Below are 19,408 nucleotides of genomic sequence, written 5' to 3'. Positions count from 1 at the left end.
TGAATACTGATGGGTTGTGCCCTAAAGACAGAAAATTACCTAAAAATCATAGACCATGTTAAGAAGTTGAACCCCTCACATAAACACTTGTAGAATGGAAGTAGCCTCAGGCATGTGGAAAACAACTAGCTGCCAGATGATCTGCGTGTTCTACTCTTAGAGTCCCAAAATAATGAAAACACCCGTCCACACAAAACTGGAAAAAGAATTCCACAGCAACATTAGCAGCCACAAAACACCCTACACATTATCAGCTGTGAAGGGAGAGACATAGCAGGGCCCCTCTGCACAGTGAGGAGACAAAGGGGAGAGACATGGAGAGACAGAGCAGGGACCCTCTGCACAGTGAGGAGACACAAGGGAGAGACATGGCAGGGCCCCTCTGCACAGTGAGGTGACACAGGGGAGAGACATGGCAGGGCCCCTCTGCACAGTGAGGTGACACAGCTGGAGGAGGGCACCAAGTGTCACTCTAGCTGCAGAGTCGATGACCCTTGGAAACACTGCTCAGGAGAAGATGAGGGACATGGAAGGGCCTGCATGGTATGACTTATTCTCAACGTCCACAGTCAGAAGATCATAGATGCCAAAAGCAGATCCGAGGTTACCAGTGGCTAGGGAGTAGGCAGGTTAGGAGCTTCTGCCACAGTGGCTTTTACAGCCCAGTCCCACAGTGTATAGAAGAGCAAAGAGCTATGTGGTGAGCGGGAGAGCCTTTGGATTTAGGACAGACACAAGACCCTGACCAGCTCTTCCCCACATGCTTCCAGGGAACGTGGTGACCATTTGCTGCACAGGAAGGGATGAGGGACAGGAAGGAGCATCTGCCCATGGCCCAGAAGCTTCTGCCCCCTGGTTCGAGAATACCCTCCTCCTACATCTGTGCCCTACCTTGTCCTTTGTCTTGTCTCAACCTGTACACACCCATCTGTGTTGGATTCCAGGACCTCTAAGTGGAGACCCTCTCCTACCCTCCCTCCCTTGTCTAGTTGGGTCTCCAAAAGGCAGGGTTCTGAAGACATTCACAACCATGTATGAACCACTCAGGCTGGGCTGGCCTCTTTGCTCCTCCTCCTACCCCCAACATTAAAGATAAAATAAACCATACAATAAACATCAGTAATGCATGTCAAAAGCTGCTATGGACAGAACACTCGGGTGAGAGGCAAAGACAGAGGCCTCAGTTCTAAAGGAACATGTCTACTCTAGACCCCACCCTGATATCACCAGACCACAGCAGGGAGGGATCTTCTAGGGAGGGAAGAGTCACAAGGAACAGAGAGAGTACAGAGTTGAGGAAGGCCAGGGGTCTTGGGATACTGCCCAAGAATTTGCCCAAGGGTAGTCTCAAGAGTTCAGCACGCCTTTGTCCACAATCAGGGTTTCTGGGAATCTCTTTCCAGCTGTGTAAGCTCAGCGGGAATGGCGGTAAACAAAGGTCAGCAGGCTGTGTGCCTAGTTCCCACCTACACCCATTAACCATGGGCTACACCAGGGTTAGAATGGCCTACCAAGATGAAAGGGGGTGACCCTGTGCCAACATTACCTGAAAGATACCCCCTGGAGATCATTGGTAAGGTGTTTAACTTAGTGTGGGACGGGTACCTCCAGGGGCCAGTCCATACATCATCCTTTCGACATCAACCACATACCTGCCCTGGGAACAGATGGCCAAGAAACCCCACATTGAAGCATCTCAGTGCTTTGAGAATTGGCCAGGCCATGTTCTGAATGCAAGAAGATAATAAGTCTGGTCCCTAGAACAGAATCAGCACTTACCTGGAGTCCGACAGGTGCTGGGGTTCTGTCTGAGCCATGTCTTCTCTTGCACTGTCCCCCAAGGCCACAGAGGACTTCTCAGGGTCTTGATTTCTGGTCTCTGGCTCTGACAGGTCTTTGACCTCACCCTCTCCTTGCAACCTGCTTGGTGTGTCCACCTGAGGCCCTGAGGTGTGTGCCAGGCACTTGTTGGAAGCAGGGGCTTTGGGCTCCTGCCCACTGGAGGCATCTTCTGCAGGCAGGGTGACATCGGGGGAATGCCAGACCTCATCTAGTCTCTCAGGCTCTTTGTCCCCAGCCTTGGCTAAGCTTACAGAAGGGTTAGAGGCACTAATGATGCTCCCTGGACCACATTTCTCCTGCAGGCGCTCCACCGCATCCTCCCTGCTGTCCCCACAGCTCCCACAGCACACACAGGAGTGGAGGAGGCAGTTGGTGGCTGCAGTGCCGAGTTTGTGTGAATTGTCTGCTGTCCCCTCTGCCCTGGGCTCCATTGGGGCAATACCGTGGCCTGTGGCTTCTTGAGTTGCCACGGCTGAGTCCAAGGAGGTGGGAGACTTGGGATTGAAGATGACTGTAGCCGAGAGTTTCATGCCCCCGGTCCGATGTGCGATCATCTCGGCGGTCTCAGCATCATCTGCACTCACCTCCCAGCTGTCCAGGGACAGCTGGGAGTCCAGGCAGCTGCAGGAAGTGGAGCCCACAAGGCTGGCCAGCTTTATCTTGTCGTCCTCAATGTTGTTGTTGCTCCGGTCTTCCTCCTTCACCAAGGAAGGTGCACCCACCCCCACCTCTCCACCCTGGCTATCCTGTCCTCTCTGTTGAGCATTGCCCTCCACGTCACCTGTCAACTCAAATGTACCCCCTGGGGATTCCGACCTGGCAGGAGACTCTGTCACCTCCACATCATCCATGAAGAATACCCTTTCCTCCTCGTCACTGCCTGATTTCAGCCGGGCTCTGGCTGGAGAGGCTTCCCCTCGGGGGCTGGCCTCTGGGCCTGGCCTATGTGCTGGGGACTGGCAGGCACTGGGCGGTGAAAGCAGAGATGACATCTCATCTCCCGCTCTGTGGACCATGCGGCTGAGCTCCTCCAGCTCCTGATCATCATACTGCATGGAGCAGGCCAGCTCTGCCTCTGGGTTGCTGGCACTGGCTGAAAGTGGCTCTTCAGGGGGAAGGGAGGCAGAAAAAGCTGGTGCCAGGGCACTGGGTGCCTGGGCATCTGCCCGGATGGGGAGCTCCACATCCTGAGAAACACAGAGGCTCCGCTCCAGTGTGTGCAGCTCTTCCTCAGTCAGCGCCTGCAGCAGATCCCTGCAGGATCAAGACAGAAACCAGGCTGAGGGTCTCAAATGTCACAGTAGCCTCTGCCAACTGCAGAGGCGATCCCCCAAAGCTGACACCCACACTGAAGAGTCGGGCAGCAAGCACTTGTGCTTGGCATGCACTGTGCCCTCCACTTCAAAAGGAAGCTCTCTTCTACATCATAGGGGTGGAAGTGCAAGTAGCTATAATTATATTTGTAAATTATATTTTTAAATGAGATTCTGGAAGCCCTCACTGGCCAGAAATATAGCTCAGTGTTGAGCATTTGTCTACCATGTATGAGACTTTGATCATACGAATATTGTGACTGTATTAATAAAAGCTTTTTGTTTTTTTTTTTTTTTGAGACGGGATTTCTCTGTGTAACAGTCCTAGTTGTGCTGGAACTAGCTATTGTAGACCAGGCTGGCCTCAAACTCAGAGATCCGCCTGCCTCTGCCTCCCGAGTGCTGGGATTAAAGGTGTGCACCACCACCGCCCGGCTAATACAAGCTTTTTTAAAAAACGTATTTATTTCTATTTTATGTATATGGGTGTTTTGCCTTCATGTATATCTGTGTACCATGTGTACCTGGTTCCCATGGAAGCCAGAATGAGCATCAAATCCACTGGAAATGGAGTTACAAATGGTTGTGAGCCACCATGTGGGTGCTGGGAACCAAACCCTGGTCCTTGGAAGGGCAGTCAGTGCTCTTAGCTATGAGGAGCAATCTCTTCAGCACCAATAAAAACTTTGGAGCAGGTGTTCTCAACCTTTCTAATGCTGTGACCCTTTAATATAGTTCCTCATGTTGTAGTTATCCCCAATCATAAAATTATTTTGTTATTACTTCATAACTATAATTTTGCTACTGTTATGAATGGTAATATAAATATCTGATGTGCAGGATATCTCACATGATACACGCAAAGGGGTCATGGCACACAGGTTGAGAACCTCTGCTTTAAAGAATAATGTCAACACATGTCTGTTTACCTAGGAACTCTCCCCTTTAAAAACAAAAAACAAAAAAAAACCCTAACTATTACTAAGGACCAGCCACATGCCTGCCAGGCTCTGGACACCAATGGTTTTGTAGGAAGGAGGCAAGCATGGCCTAGCCACTTAGGGTTCTCTCCTAGGTGGCTGAGGCAGGTTTAAGCATCTGTACAAACAACATGCAGTCAACAGTAATGACAACGGGTAGGAAGGGAATACAAGCCAAGAAGAGAGCAGCAAGGGCCCCTGGCTGAGTTTGGGATGCTTTCCTCAAGAAGGGGACACTAAAGCTGAGGCTTGGACATGCAGCCTGGTTTTGTGACAGTGGCTAGGAAGAGTCTAAGGCAGGGCCGAAAGATACACCCAGCAATGTGTCTCCCAGATGATCTAAATCCTGTCAAGCTGACAATGAAGATCAACAACAGTTGGTGAGCAGCTGGACACAACAGGTCTGTGGCCTCGCTGGCAGCTCTGCCCTGGGCCCTCACGAACACGTCCTCTCTGGTCCACGTGTAACGGAACCTTACTTAGCCTGATGGAATGAAGCTGGGCTCCAGTGTGCATTCTTATCAGTGCTTACATATCCTGCGTGTGATGCCTACTCAAAATGTACCCCCATTTTTATTTTTGATTGATTTTCTTTATGTGTTTTGGAGTTAAGTTCTTAATGGATCTATTCTCCAGTTCTTCATTCAGCCCAGATTTCATTCTCTTGCAGACTTCTATTGGTAAGTGACATTTTAAAATGTAATAAAGTCGTGCGCCACCACCGCCCGGCCAGCACTCGGGAGGCAGAGGTAGGCGGATCTCTGAGTTCGAGGCCAGCCTGGTCTACAAGAGCTAGCTCCAGGACAGGCTCTAGAAACTACAGGGAAACCCTGTCTCGAAAAACCAAAAAAAAAAAAAAGGAAAAAAAATGTAATAAAGTCTAATGCATCATATTTTTAGTGGTGCTGAGAATTGAACCCAGGGCCTCACACACACTAGGTAAATGCTCAACCCTGTATCACCAACCACATATGTTTTTGCAGTTAGCCCTTCTGTGTCCTGTTTAGGAAATGGCTATCTATTGGACTATTACAATGATCTTGACGATTTTTTTTCTCCAAAAGCTCAATAGTTTCTCTTTACATTTATACCTTTATGCTATCTGGAAATGATTCTGTATGTGAGTGCAGTAGCAAGAGATTTACATAAATGAGACTGTTGTGGAATATTAATTTAAGATGTGTTACATTTGTTTATGGTGTAGAGCATTTGTTTAATGATGCAAAGATGTGTTGCATTCTTTTACGTTGCATTTGTTTAATTCTGTGAAGCTGTGTTACTCTGCCTGCCTAAAATACCTGATTGGTCTAATAAAGAGCTGAACAGCCAATAGGTAGGCAGGAGAGGGATAGGCGAGGCTAGCAGGCAGAGAGAAAAAACAGAAGGAAAAAATGAGAAGAAGGAGAGACGAGAAAAGGAAGAAGGAGGACACCAGGGGCTAGTCACCCAGTGACACAGCAAACCATGGAGTAAAAAGTAAAGAACGGTATACAGAAATAGAGAAAGATAAAAGCCCAGAGACAAAAGATAGATGGGATAATTTAAGAAAAGCTAATTAGAAACAAGCCAAGCTAAGGCCGGGCATTCATAAGAAAGAATAAGTCTCCTTGTGATTATTTGAGAGCTGGGTGGCAGGTCCCCAAAGAGCAACAACATGAGACTTTTTTCTTATATTAATTCCCATTAGCTCAGCCCATTTGCTAGAGAAAAAAAAAATAAAATGTCCCACTGTTCTGCAACCCCTCATGGCCATAAGTTGGGGAACTGCATATTGATCCATATGATCTATTCTGTTCATATTTTATTTGTGGGAGGCTTATAAATAATGGATTAAGTTCTCTTAATACATACCGTATTTCTTCTGTCAGCTGATTACTTTGTAAAATTTGTTACTTTAACTCAACTTGTCAAATTCATTGACAGAATTGTTCATAGTATCTATGACATTTGTAGTGATGTCTCCTATCCATTACTTTTCTTTCTTACTTTCATTTCCTTTCTTAATTTTGCATTGGCTGGACTTGAACCCAAATACTGGAGTTATAGGTGTGTGACACCATGCCCAGTTTTTTGCTTATTTGCTTATTTGGTGTGTAGAGGGGTCTGTCTTACACTACTTTTAAAGCAGTATTTTATTTCCCACCCCCTCGCTATTTTTAAGATTGTCTTTGTTGTGGCAATTTTACTGTGACATGCACAGGAATGTCTTATGTTCCTTAGCTTGTGATGTGAGCATCCTGAATATATGGGTAATCTTCCCATCAGTTTTGGAAAATCCTAGGCCATTTTCTTTGGATACTGTTTCTGCTAATTCTCTCTTTTCCCTTTCTGGGATCAATGGCGTGTGTTAGTCATTCAAGTGTGCTGCATGTGTCTCTCCTACTGATGGTTCTGTCTGCTTGCCTCCTCGCTTTCTGTCTATGTGCTTCAGTGTGTGCTTCCACTGTTGGTCTACCCTCATGTCCTGCTGGGTCTGAGCTGCTGTTAGACCCACCTATTGCTTTTATTTTCAGACAGTGAACATTTTAGCTCTTGAATATCATTTTTAATAGATCCAAGATCTGTATGTTCTCCTTCCTCTCCTCCAATCCCCTCTCTATTGTATGTTCTGCAGTACAGTAATTCATTATGCATAACTACTTATGAGTCACAAGCTCTTCTCTTGACGATTGATCACATTTTCTTGCCTCCACAGGTTTGAACTGCACGATGGACATCAGACCTAAAAATGCTCTAGCAGTGGCAAGTGATGCTGTCTTAGGCGATTAGGGTCCATTATCATGCTGGCTCAGACATCCAACAGGTTTATTGCTACTCTGAGGCTGGTGGACCTCCATCTTCCCATACTCTGGAGTCTTTAGAGACTGAGTCTGCCCTTCTGAGTACCAGCTCAGCCTCCAATCCATGAACCTTCAACATTTGGCAAAAGTCTCCAGGGCAGATTGGCAGTGAGCCTGGGGCATACATCTGTCTCCTGAGAGTATAGGACTGTTCCTAAGGGGCTTTTTACCTGGGCTCCTCCTGCACCTGAACCCAGCGGCTACACTGCTGGCTGCCCCCAGGACTGATGTGTTCTACCAGCCCATTGCACCTGGGTTCTGGCCTCCAGCGTGACCCTTGGACAAAGAAACATTTGTCTGGACTTGTCAAATGCTTCCTGGGAAGAAGAGCCAGTTATCTCTGTGCCTAGCTCTCTCCTAAGTCCACAGAGCTTCCTCTCATTGCCCCAGCGCCTGCCCTATCCCTCCTACAAGAACCACCTCTGACAAAGCATGGTTGTGCTTTTCTTCCTGGCCTCAGCATTGTCTGTGATTTCTCCTCATTTACTGTCATCCCTTGTCCTGGAACCAAGAAAGGCAGATCCTCAGCCTCTAAGTCTAAGGTTTACATTCCATTTAGAGCGAGAGGGAAACAGCAAAAGCCATCTACAGGATAAACTGAACTGTCAAGAAGACTGAGTACCCTGCTCCCAGTCTGCTGACTCCCCGAGGTCCCAAGACTTCAAGACTGCCCCCAGGAAAAGCCCATAGGGGTCTCTTCTTGTGGTGTCTATTCTGGCATAGTTCTATGTTCCATGTACCCTCAAAGAAATTCTGGCCTCACTGGCTGTGCCTGAGGCCACCCTGTGCTGAGCCTAAATCCATCCTATACTGTGCCTCACTGGCTGTGCTCAGTGCAGGGTGTAAGGATCCTCTGGATATCTGAATAGACCCATGGATGGTGCTACAAAGGCCCATCCGGCACAGTCACTCACTGTCTAGAGCCAAAGGAGGAAACACCAGGAAGAGGCACTCAGGAGATGGCTGGTCATGGCCTCTACAATGTTTCCAGCCCATCATGAGGCCATCCCTAGTGTATGAACAACCCATCCCACCAAGCCACTGGGCAGAATGCTCAGTCCAACAAGAGAAAGGTATGATATAGCAGAAGAGATTCAGCACATCCACAGGAGCCTAGCACACCAGGACTGACATATGAACTTCGGGGCTTTCATGGACTGAGAGCAAACACTGAGTGAGCTCTGTGGTATACCCAAGGTTGGGCAGTGTGAAGTTTACGATTCCTGAAAGCTTGGCACGCAAGAACTGCCAACCACTCTGAGGTCCAGGCAGACCAGATAAAGGTTGGCTTCGGCCACTATGGACATAGGTATCACACAGGAAGGTGTGGGGCCAGCTCTCATTGATTCAGGGGGCTGAGCACTTGACTTCAACAACCGTCCCCCAGCCCTCACCTTATTTTCCGCAGCAACGTGTGAAAGGGCCGGAACAGCTCGGACATATCCTCCACCTTTCGGTCCAAGTTCAGGGGTCCATCTGCATAGACCACAAGGCCACTGCATTCAAGACACACAAGCCAGTTTGGTTAGGCTCTACGGGCCTCTGAGTGAGCCCTGTAATTTCAGCTTCAACATATGTAAGAAGACTGACGGTCAGCTGGAACCTGGGGCAACCCCAGAGCAGAGCTTAGCAATAGCTTGCCCCTTAACCTCCTATAAATAGAGTTTCAGTAAGTCAAGGAAAAGCTGATGCCAGTTACTATCCAGACTTTGCCATCAAGTTTATTAGCTTGGTTCACAGCGGGGATCTAATAACCATGGAGTATATTTCCTCACCTCAATGCTGCAGAGAAATAAGATCAAGATTTATTACTAACATCTACCTCAGTGAAAGTGAAAATCAGGATCTGTAGAGTCTCATAGGAATCAGGCCTGAAACTATCACTTCAAAGGCCAAGCAGGAGCTAGAGAAACGAGTTCCTATATCACCTATTAGGGTAGGAAACAGCCTGCTGTCTACCCCAGACAACACCGACCTTTCCCCGATGCCCCCACCCAAGGCTGGGGCTGTCTTCACGGTCCCCTCCCTGTACATGGCACCCAGTCAACACCTGCCGAAAGCCAGCAGCACTCAGGTGCCACATTCGGGCAGCCCTAATCACATCATCTCATTGTGACAGCCACCTCCACTTGACACCACCTCGAAGCCCCAGAGCCACTGCCCAGCTCTGAGAGTGCCTCCGCCAGCCAACTCCCAACTCCTCTCCATCAGGACGTTATTCCTGGACCCTTCTCCAGTATCTCCTCCGGTGCCTCTGGGGCCCAGGCGCTGGCGTTGATGTGTCTCAGGAACCCATTGTACATTTACCTATGCCTCTGCTCCCCCATCTGAGCACATAGTAGGGCTATCTGGGCTTCCTGCTTGGAGATCCCTGCTTGTTTCCACAGCTGCGACATGGTCCGCTTGCCAGCAGAGCCCCAGCTGCCACCACCCCACCCAGAATCCCTGTCAGTTCGTAAGTCTTCTTTAACATACCCAGGTCGGTAAGAAAAAGTGACAAACAGGATCAAAGGGACTGTTTTTCCCTTAGAAGGTTGGATTCTGTGTGCAAAACAAGAATCAAAAGTCATAGAAGAAAATAGGTACTGTGCTGCCTCTGGACTCGGTGATCCTGCTAAGCTCACACCAAGCAAAAGCAGGTTGGTTTGTGATGGGGGCTATATCCTGGACAAACAAGGCCAAAACTGAAAACGGGGGAGACAGTGAGACTGTGTGAGACTCTGTGTGTGTGTGTGTGTGTGTGTGTGTGTGAGAGAGAGAGAGAGAGAGAGAGAGAGAGAGAGAGAGAGAGAGAGAGAGAGAGAGAGAGAGGAGACAGACAGAAAGAGAGAAAACTGGCTTACGAGATTGGAGAATACATTCAAACTTCATGGGGCAGGTGGCAAGCAGGCTGGAGACACAGGGATGTGTGGTCACCATAGTCACAGACGGAACTCATTTTTACTTAGGGGATCTGAGCCTGTTTTCTCCTTGAATTTCAACTGATTCTATGAGGCCCACTGCACTATAGAGGGCAATTTGCCAAACTCAAAACTCTATTAATCATATGTTCACTCATTTTAAAGATGCATTCACAACATCCAGACACACAGAGCCAGAGACAAGTGTGGCGGCCACCTTCCACAGCACTCACTGAAGAGAGCTCCTTCCTGCTCGAATGCTCCTGGCATCCTGATCTGGGATCCTCTGGCCACAGGTGGAGGGGCTTCTGATCTCTTAATTCCATTTACCTGGCTTTCATGTCTTTCTAAGTGGTCAGGCCATCATTTTTATTTGTAGCAAGTTTGAAACACACTGTATGGATTCTTTTTTCCTTTGTGTTTCTTTTTTGAAGTTTTCTTTCCTCTGTAGGCCCATGAAGGCTCCATAAGAATTTAAAGGCCAGGATCGAAGGGGGAGGAACTTCGACTTCCCACAGGGCAGGGAACCATTACTGCTCTCTGGACAGGAGAAGGAGGGGGAGTGGAGGAGGGAGGGGGGTAATTGGGAGGCGGGGAGAAGGCAGAAATTTTTAATAAAAAAAAAGAATTTAAAGGCCAGGCAGTGGTGGCACACGCTTTTAATCCCAGCACTTGGGAGGCAGAGGCAGGCAGATCTCTGAGTTCAAGGCCAGCCTGGTCTACAGAGTGATTTCCAGGACAGCCAGAACTGTTACAAAGAGAAACCCTGTCTTGAAAAACCAAAAAAAAAAAAATTAAAGAAAGGCTAAAATGGTAAGTTTTATGTTATATGAGGTTTACTTTACCTCATAGTAAAAACACTTGCGTTTCTGTTTACAGAAGAGTTAATAATTTTTACGGAGCGCTGAGGCTGTAACTCGGTTGACAGAGCATTTGTCTGGTATGCATGAAGCCCGGGTTCTAACCCAGCAGTGCAAGTCTATAATCCCACCATGCAGGAGATGGAGACAAGACCAGAAGTTCAGGTCATTGCTTGGAGACACAGCAAGGATCAGCCTGAGATACCTGAGACCCTAAAAAAAAAAGGCCAGCTGGTGGTGGTGGCACATGCCTTTAATCCCAGCACTCAGGAGGCAGAGGTAGGTGGATCTCTGTGAGTTTGAGGCTAGCCTAGTCTACAGAGTGAGTTCCAGGACATCCAGGGTGACACACAGAGAAACTATCTCAACAAAACAAAACAAAACAAAACAAAACAAAACATACCAAACAAACAGAAAAAGCAATCTTGTAGTGACAGCATTTGGTGATGATCTTGTATCTAACATAGTGAGGATGCTTGCTTCTGTGACACTAGCATTTCTAAGATTTTCATGACAGAAGTATCATTTTTAATCAGTGCCTTGGTTTTGGATATTCAGTCCCTCAAATGTTTCATTTAAAAGCAATACTCTCTGGATAATCTGTATAAATATGTATCTTAGCCTTGTTAGATCAAAGTGGCAAAATTCTACCAAAGCCCACTGTGCCCCCACCCTCCAGGCTCTACGGGACTTCAGTACGTGCAGGAGGGAAGCCTGTCTTCCCATGAAGACACACAATCACAACACAAACCCTAGTTATACCACTGCAGGACCAGAATCCTACAGAATCAGAAAACAGAAGAGAGAGAGAGAAAGAGAGAGAGGGGAGGGGAATACGCATGCACACATGTGAGTGTATGTGTAAATGTAAGTGGTGGAAGTGGCCACAAAGGATAAAGGGTGTGAGGTGTCTGGGTGATACAAGTATGCTGAAATTAGTGTCAACCAGTACACGAGTCTAGCTATGGTGAAACTCTGATCTGAATATTTGTGGCTGGGTCAGATAGTAGGAAGTTGTACTTACGGAATGTTAAAAACCAAACAGAGTAAGCATACCCATTATATGAACTTGGAGGTACAGAAGAAAGAATTGGGGAGAAGGTGGATGTATGAGGCAGAGGCCAGGCTGGGGCATCCCACGGGTGTGGGAAGGTCTATTATCCAGGAGGTGGAGCTCTGGCCGGTTATAAACAGGTGCAGTGCTCTTGTTTGAAGATGCCAGGACCACTGGTGCTCTAGGAGGGGAGGAGGTATCACTACTCAGACAAGGGGACAGGACTGAAGAGTAGGTGGGGCCAAGGGCCAGGCTCACACAGATGGCACTGACTAGGGTGGGGGTGTACTAGATCTGGCTATAGGGTTGCTGTGGTGTGGACAAACCGTGTGGGGAGAAATGGTTGATGCAGAGTGAACCCAGGTGAATCAGGGCACGGGCCTGTGGGATTCTGATCTGGTAGGCAATAGTGTCCCTGTGGCACAGGCCCATGTTGGCTAACCAGATGTGCCGGCTAGAAAATGATAATCTATAGGTTCGGAGTTCTTTATTCTTTTAAGGAACTGCTTTAAGATAAATACCTTAAAATTACATGTGAACATAAAGGAAAGCTGGTCCCCAGACCCAGCCTCTCCTGCACAGAAATGCCAGGACCCCGGGATGAGTGTAGGGCCAGGTGCACAGGTCCTCAGCGGACAATGCAGTTCAGGCTCCCTCAGACCCACACCTGGTTCTGAGGTTAGAGGCTTGCTTCTGAGGGCCCTGTCACGAGCCAAACTCCATGCTCTGAGTTCCGTGTTCCTGTATCTGCTCTCCTTTCCTATATCCTGCGTCTTCTCTGCCTTGTGGAGAGCCCTTCAATCCTCGCAGCTCTTTCCAGACTTCCTTACACCCTGAGTAGAAGGAGCGTCCTGTCTACCTCTAGAATGAGCCACCTAGAACAAAACTCACACCCACAGTGGCCTCATTAACTCCAGGACTAGTGATCTGGGTGGGCTACTGATCCAGCTGCCAGCAGTAAGAACACTGACGTCAGCACACAGGACACCCATGATGCTGGTCAGAGAGGAGTAGTCACTGTTGATCAGCCATACATGTCCAGGCACAGATGAACAAACATGGAAAATAGACTCCAGAATAAAACTGAGTATGGTGGGGCGTGCCTGTGATCTGGTACTGATGGAGTAGAGGCTGGAGAAGCAGAAGTTCAGGGTCATCATTTGCTACATAACGAGTTCAAGGCCAGCCAGGGTTATAGGAAACTGTCTTAAACCCCACCCTCACCCTCCAACCAACAAACAACAAGAAAGAAAACAGATTCCAGAGTTAAATCAGGAAACAGTGAAAGCAAGGGCTGTCTGACACCTCTGTTTATTTTAAAACTAGTCTGCTGCCTAAGATAAGCTTCAGGGTGCTCCCAGCGACTTTGGAATAAGTTTTCTCCTAACCACACCTGCACTCAGCCAGGAGAGCAGCGGGCAGAGCAGGGGGGAAAGGCATACCCAAAAATGGCAGCTGGTTCTGCAGAGCTTCCCAGGAAAGCCAGCCCTTGGATGGGTAAGTGCCAGGTACTGTACTTCAAAGCACCTACAAGGGTCTGTTAAAACGAGGGACAGAGTTTTTGTGTTACAGGATCAATTCTCAGAGACGCCATAAAGATAAGGGTCAATACCTATTCTTAAAAACTCTCAGACCCTGGGCAGTTGTGGCACACGCCTTTAATCCCAGCACTCGGGAGGCAGAGGCAAGCGGATCTCTGTGAGTTCGAGGCCAGCCTGGTCTACAGAGTAAGTTTCAGGACAGCTCTAAAGCTACAGAGAAATCCTGCCTCGAAAAACAAAACAAAACAAACAAACAAACAAACAAAAAACCCTCAGACCCACGCTGGTCAGCATAAACAAGATTTAGAGTCCAAAGTGTTTTCTGTTTTATTTTTCAGACAAAGAGGTAGGAACAAAAAAGTACACCATTTCCTTTTACTGAACCACAGAGACACCTGTGAGCCAGCACAGGCCTACAGGTCCTCCTGGGAACAGCCATTTCAGCCCACTTTATGTGAGCTGGGGGCAGCTCAACATCCTCAGAAGGCATGACACCCCCAGATTCTGCTGATGAAGGGCATTTTAAAGGGGCAGCCCTGGAGTGTAATGTGGTACTGTGGGTATGTTGAAGAGAAGAAAGAGAACTCTGGAAGGGGAGGGGGAGTGTATGAGGAAGGGGACCAGAGGTCTGGACCATTATAGGGCTCTGGAAACAGCAGCCATTGCTCAAACATTACTCTGAAAACATCTAAAATACAGAAGCCAGAAGCCTGGCAAGGAGTGTCTGGCTTGGCACCAGCGCCCTGCACTTGCATGTGCAATGGAGGAAAGCGTCCCATTTTTGAGAGACCAGAACACTGACTGTCCTGAAGCAGCCCTCCATCCCCAAGTCCCCACTCCCCATGGGAAAGTATCTTCAGCAGGCTGCTGTGTGTCTGTCTTCTAGGTTCCCGAGGTCCTGCTGTGACCAGGATCTGGACCCATCCTGGCCTCTATACCCTCTCCTTCTCCCCACTCTGGGCCCAGCTATGCTCCTGTATTCCAGATGGTATAACTGGACCATCAGTCCCCAAGACTGCAAACCCAGGCAGCCTTCACCAAGCTCCCAACCCCATGAACACCCACCTGACAGAAAGATGGAGCACAGAGGGGGAAGAAGCTCCTACAGCTGGGCTCTGCCTGTGGTCCCGGCACTCAGAATGTCCACCAAATGATTAGTACATTGTCTCTGAGGGATGTGAGGCCCCAAATCCTACATGCTTTCTTGATGCCTTGAACCCCACAAGAATCCAAAGGCTGACCTATGAGTTCCTCGTTCTCCCCAGATCTGTTTTACCATTCTGGTGGGAAAGAGCCCACCAAGTCTCCTATCTAGACAGGAGGCCACAGCTCACCTGAACCAAATGTGCTCCATCTCCCCGCAGGCCAGAAACTACTCGCTTAAACCAACCTTATTCTCCTTTGGGAACTGGGGCCCCTCATCCTCCTGTCACTACCGAGCCTGCCTCCCACAGCCCTGCATGGTTACTGTATACCCAAGAGACCCTGCATGGTGTGTGGGTCCGAGTGGCAGGGCCCACGGTCTCAGTCTGTAACAGGAGCTCCCACAGCCCCCACCAGGGGAAGCATGAAGTTCTCTAAACACTTGGCTCCTCATCTGCCAAGGTAGAACAGGGGACCAGATTGGGACTGCTAGGGGTTGATCAGGGCAGAGTCCGCAGGGTGTGAGCACCATCACCAGTAGCCAGGAGGCGGAGGGCACTCACCACACAATGGCCAGCCGAGGAATAGTGAACATGAGGGCAGGTTCGTAGTCGTCGATCATGTCCTGGGTCAAATAGCCGAAATCCAAGGCTCTGGCAGGGGGAAAGGGAGTGAGGGGTGTCAGTAGGTAGACTCCATGTGCTGGGAGCAGAGCACCCAACCTTCTCTAGTAACCCCAGGGGACAGGCGGGTGAGGAGAGTGGCCTGTATTTCCTCAGTCATGCATGGAAGACAAGGCTGCGCTTTGCTTGGAAAGCCCCAGAAGAGTGGCCAAAGCTCAGTCTTTTTCCTGCCTGCTCCACCTGTCCCACAAAAGAATGGAAGGGCAGGAGGTGGGTGATATGTGTAAAGATACCCGTCATTCGGTCAGTGTCTGTCGTTACCCGTGTTTTGCCTACCCTTGAAGCCAAGGCAACTCAAGGGTCAAACACAAACATGGAGCAAGAATATTCCCCAATCCAGCTCTCCTAGAGAATCTAGGTTAGTTCCCGTCCCCCACCGTAAGCAGGTGGCTTTCCCAACATAACACCCCACAAACAGGTGCTGCACCATCAGGACTTCAAAGCAAAATGGATTTTCTGTCACCCTATTTTCTGGCAATTTGAAACACTTGTGAATGCATAAACGGCAAACGATCAGCCTTTTAAAAATAACAACTTGTGGTGTGATTTAGTCAGTTTCAAAACCAGCGCTACTGTCAACACTCTGAGGTGAATCTCAGTCCCAGACTCTATTTGGAGACTCTGAATAGACAAACAAGGCCTGATGGAAGTAGCAATGATCCACCCATGCTGATCAGGCCTGCACCCTCAGGGACCCCCGTGCTCTGTGAGGAGAGCAGAAGCAGGAGGAGGAAAATGGGAGATAAGGATGCAGAAAGGTGAGGGAGGCAGGGGGCGAGGGAACTAGGGGATGTATGTGGCGAGGGGGATCTAGACAGCAGCTGCCTACTAAGGGAGAGACTTCTGCTGTCTGTCTGGCTGTCACGACTCCACTAAAGCACCTGCCCTTTCGGCCCAGAGCAGAGGGAACCTGGGGTGCGAGTGAGTGAGGGCACTGCCTTCTGGGTGCCATCTAAGCAGCCTGCTCTCACCTCTCCACTGTCTCGCAGAATAGCACGATGACCTCCTGCTGCACATAGTACTCTCGGGGGGACTTCACAGGCACCATGGCCGAGACATAGCTGCAACATGGAGATTGTCAGACCTTTGTTCCCCAACTTCCCAGGCCTCCCCAAACAAAAACATTAAATCAAAACCACAGACCTTGATACTACCACTACCAAGTGCCACTGAGTTCATACATGCGCAGCTCCAAGCTTTACAGAGATAATTTAAGTCAGAGCTCCTGCTAACCCAGGCTTTATGTGGCACTTCTTCATGACCCCAGTCCTGCTCCAGTTCAGACTTGATTGCCATGAAACCACCCCATCCATTTAAGTGTTCCCACCTTGACCCTAGCTCTGAGGAAGCAATGCATTAGCATATATAAATCCATGAATGGGGAGCAGGTGCCTGGGACAACCCCTCTCCCCACAGAGTGCAAGGTCAGACCCTGAGCATCCCTACTTCCCAGGAGTGCTCCCAGATGTACACAGGACTCAGGATATTTGCTGAGCAGGAGTGGGATACTTATCTACCTGATCCCAGGTGAGAACGCTTTCAGGCCTTCTAAACTACCAACTCTCTATTTTTTCTCTTGCTATGAGACACAAGAAAATAATACTCAGTTGTCTGCACCCTGACTTCTGAGAGCACACCTTCTTCTAGAGGCCGCTCATGGTATCCCACACTCAGTCTTTATTAACAGAGGCCACTGAAAGCAAGGATTTCCTGTCTGTGAGCATCACAAAGTTGGTTCACAGAGCACAGCAGGCCTCTCCTGAGCCCTGTCCCCAGGAGTTGTGACTGCCAGAGCCCTGCTGGACTCCATGGCCTCTGCTCTCCCTCGTCCCTCGAAGGCTCCCCAGGGGCTAGTCACCCAACTCCTCCTCCATCATTTTCTACATGGAGACATCAAGACGCGCCCCCAGCACCAGTACCCCACACTCATGAGCAAAGCCGTGGTTCCAAATGTCTAAAGCACCTCAGCTCGAACTCGGCAAACAGAACATCAAAATGCCTCAGTGCTTCCCGCATCTTTTCCGTGTAGGTGTTGAGGTCTCGTAGTGCCTGGTCACGGAGAGTGCCCCGCACATCCTCCAGGCTGCGCGTCAGTTCCTTGGCCAGTGGCCGCATAGCCATGCTCTCGAGCTCACGATTCATGATGATGGAGCCAGCTGCCAGGCACTGTGGGCAGGAAAGAATGCTTAAGCATGGCCTGTAGCTCTTAGAAAGAGCATGTGCACCTCAAGACCTCAGGGCCCAGTGTAAGACGCAATACAAGGGGAAGATAAACCCAGTAACGTGATTCTTCCTGCCTCCTGGTCCAGGGTGACTGCTAGGAGCCAAGAGCATCCAGACGCCACACTCGGGGTTGTGTCTTGGAACAAGACAGCAGCAAGAGTCCAGCCACCCTCCAGGCCATGACCTGTATGGGAAGTCGTAGATGCCTCTTGCACACTTACATCAAATGCAAATAGGAACATGACCTCCCGGATACACATAATCATCCACTAAAAATGTACCCCACTCGTGGTTGGTGAGGAGGCCTCCATGTACCCCAAACCCCCATATCTGTGAGAGACCCCAGGCTGTGTTCAGAAACATAGGAAGTTTGTCAGCTACTCTCAAGATGGAGACCAAGGAGTACACACAGCCTCTAGTTGGCTTCTTCTGGTATCGATGCTCAGTCTACTAGCTGGCTTTCACCAGTTTAGGGCAGAACCAAGCTACCAGCCAATCCTATCAGCATGAATCAGGACAAGAAGCAATTTCCTGTCAGCTGAGGCAAGGGGTCACTGATTTCCCAGGTCTATCCTGAAGGGAAGCACTGAACCACAGGTGCCAAGCCTACCCAGCAGCCACACTAATGGAGCAGGAGGCAGGTAAGATTCGGGGTTGCACGGGGAGGGGTGTCAGGGTCTCGAGGACAGCACAGAGGATGACAGGTGACAGGTTGCAGTCATAGCCCTGGGATCCCCAGGGTTTCAAAAACACAGACAAGGGAGATAAGCTGGAGCTTCACTTTGTTGAGGAGTACAGGAAGTCCCCAGCTAGGAGGAACAGTGGCCCTACAACCCCACTGGGGAAGGCACCTTCCTCGCGCCTCAACTGTCTCCCTGGAAGATAAGCTGTGCTGAGAGGCAGAGTGAGGTCCTCTGAAGAGTGAGTGCCCCCTTGTGCTGCCATTTCAGCGGGCAGGTGAGAACTCTGCCCACGCTGGTATCTAAGGAGCAGTGACAGGATCCTGGATGCTTGGGGATCTAAGAAGCTCCTAACCATGAATCACACGAGAAACTTCATCTGCACCGGCAGTGCTGGGGAGGACAGGGGCATGGCTCTCCCTGATGGTCCAAGGGGCCAGTGGCCAAGGAAACGCAGACCACATCTTCTGTAAACAAAGGGTGTAGGACACCAGGCATCTGTGTCTGAAGGTGCCTGTGGGCAGGTTCACAAGGGTGTGGCTGGAAAGGGTGTTCAATGTTAGGACCAGGAATCCCAGCAGCTGCCCACTACCTCAGCCCCGAACCACAACTGGCCAGCCAAGTTGTCATGCCGGATCTCCTCAGGAAACTTGACGCAGAAATCCCGAGGGGCGCGGTCTTGAGGGATACACTCCTCCATGATCTGATTAATGATGTTTAACACATTGTCCTGAAACAGAAAGAAAGATTGCTCACCGGAACGACACACAGGTCTGGCAGCACATCCTGCCTCCCCACAGGAGGCTCGGAGGGAAATGCCTACAACCATTCCCTCCTGGGACAATACCAATGTGTCCCCTAGTGGCCTGTTGCTAGAACACAACCCTGTGACTTGGCTGAGAAGCAGATTTCATATCACTCTTTGTAACAACTGAGCAGTCTTCACAGAAAGAAGACCACTTCCCTCCTGCCTGCCCCCGGCATGCCACGGCTAGCCCAGGTGCCTCTGCACGCCCAGACACATTCTCTCGGACACTAGGTCAGTGGACTGCTATGAAAACTTGACTCTGGGGACTGGGGAGAAAGCTCGGCATAGCCAATGCTGGCTGTAAATATGAGGACCTGAGTTTGGATCCCCAGCACCTACTCTTAAAAGAAGCCCACAGTAGCACAGCTGTGACCTCGGCACTGGGGGAGGGGTGGAGCCAGGAAGACCCAGGGGACTTGCTGGCTCCAGTTTCAGTGAGAGATCTTACCTCAAAATATGGTGGAGTGCAATTGAGTATGGCTGGTGCAGGCCACACACACACACACACACACACACACACACACACACGACTTTCAATGTC

General features: G+C 49.5%; 1 protein-coding gene across 3 annotated transcripts in view; it reads right to left on the bottom strand.

Moving 5' to 3' along the window:
• Positions 1 to 18,774, bottom strand: part of Zfyve28 (zinc finger FYVE-type containing 28) — a 40,098-nt gene extending 21,324 nt beyond the window's left edge. The window contains exons 1-6 of one of the 3 annotated variants that reach the window (XM_038309713.1): positions 18,652 to 18,774; positions 17,120 to 17,322; positions 16,128 to 16,217; positions 15,037 to 15,126; positions 8,370 to 8,471; positions 1,780 to 3,096 (exon numbers count right to left, since the gene is read on the bottom strand). In XM_038309713.1, coding sequence (XP_038165641.1) covers positions 1,780 to 3,096; positions 8,370 to 8,471; positions 15,037 to 15,126; positions 16,128 to 16,217; positions 17,120 to 17,322; positions 18,652 to 18,759 — 1,910 coding nt within the window. In that variant the 5' untranslated portion in view covers positions 18,760 to 18,774. The remainder of the gene's footprint in view (positions 1 to 1,779; positions 3,097 to 8,369; positions 8,472 to 15,036; positions 15,127 to 16,127; positions 16,218 to 17,119; positions 17,323 to 18,651) is intronic. The other 2 variants (XM_038309720.1, XM_038309726.1) reach the window with 2 other exon arrangements.
• Between the last annotated feature and the right edge of the window lie 634 nt (positions 18,775 to 19,408).

The sequence above is a fragment of the Arvicola amphibius genome, chromosome 1, assembly GCF_903992535.2.
Source record: "Arvicola amphibius chromosome 1, mArvAmp1.2, whole genome shotgun sequence".
Lineage (NCBI taxonomy): Eukaryota > Metazoa > Chordata > Mammalia > Rodentia > Cricetidae > Arvicola > Arvicola amphibius.
The sequence above is the reverse complement of the archived record's forward strand: the minus strand, read 5'-3'. Positions and strand labels throughout refer to the sequence as shown.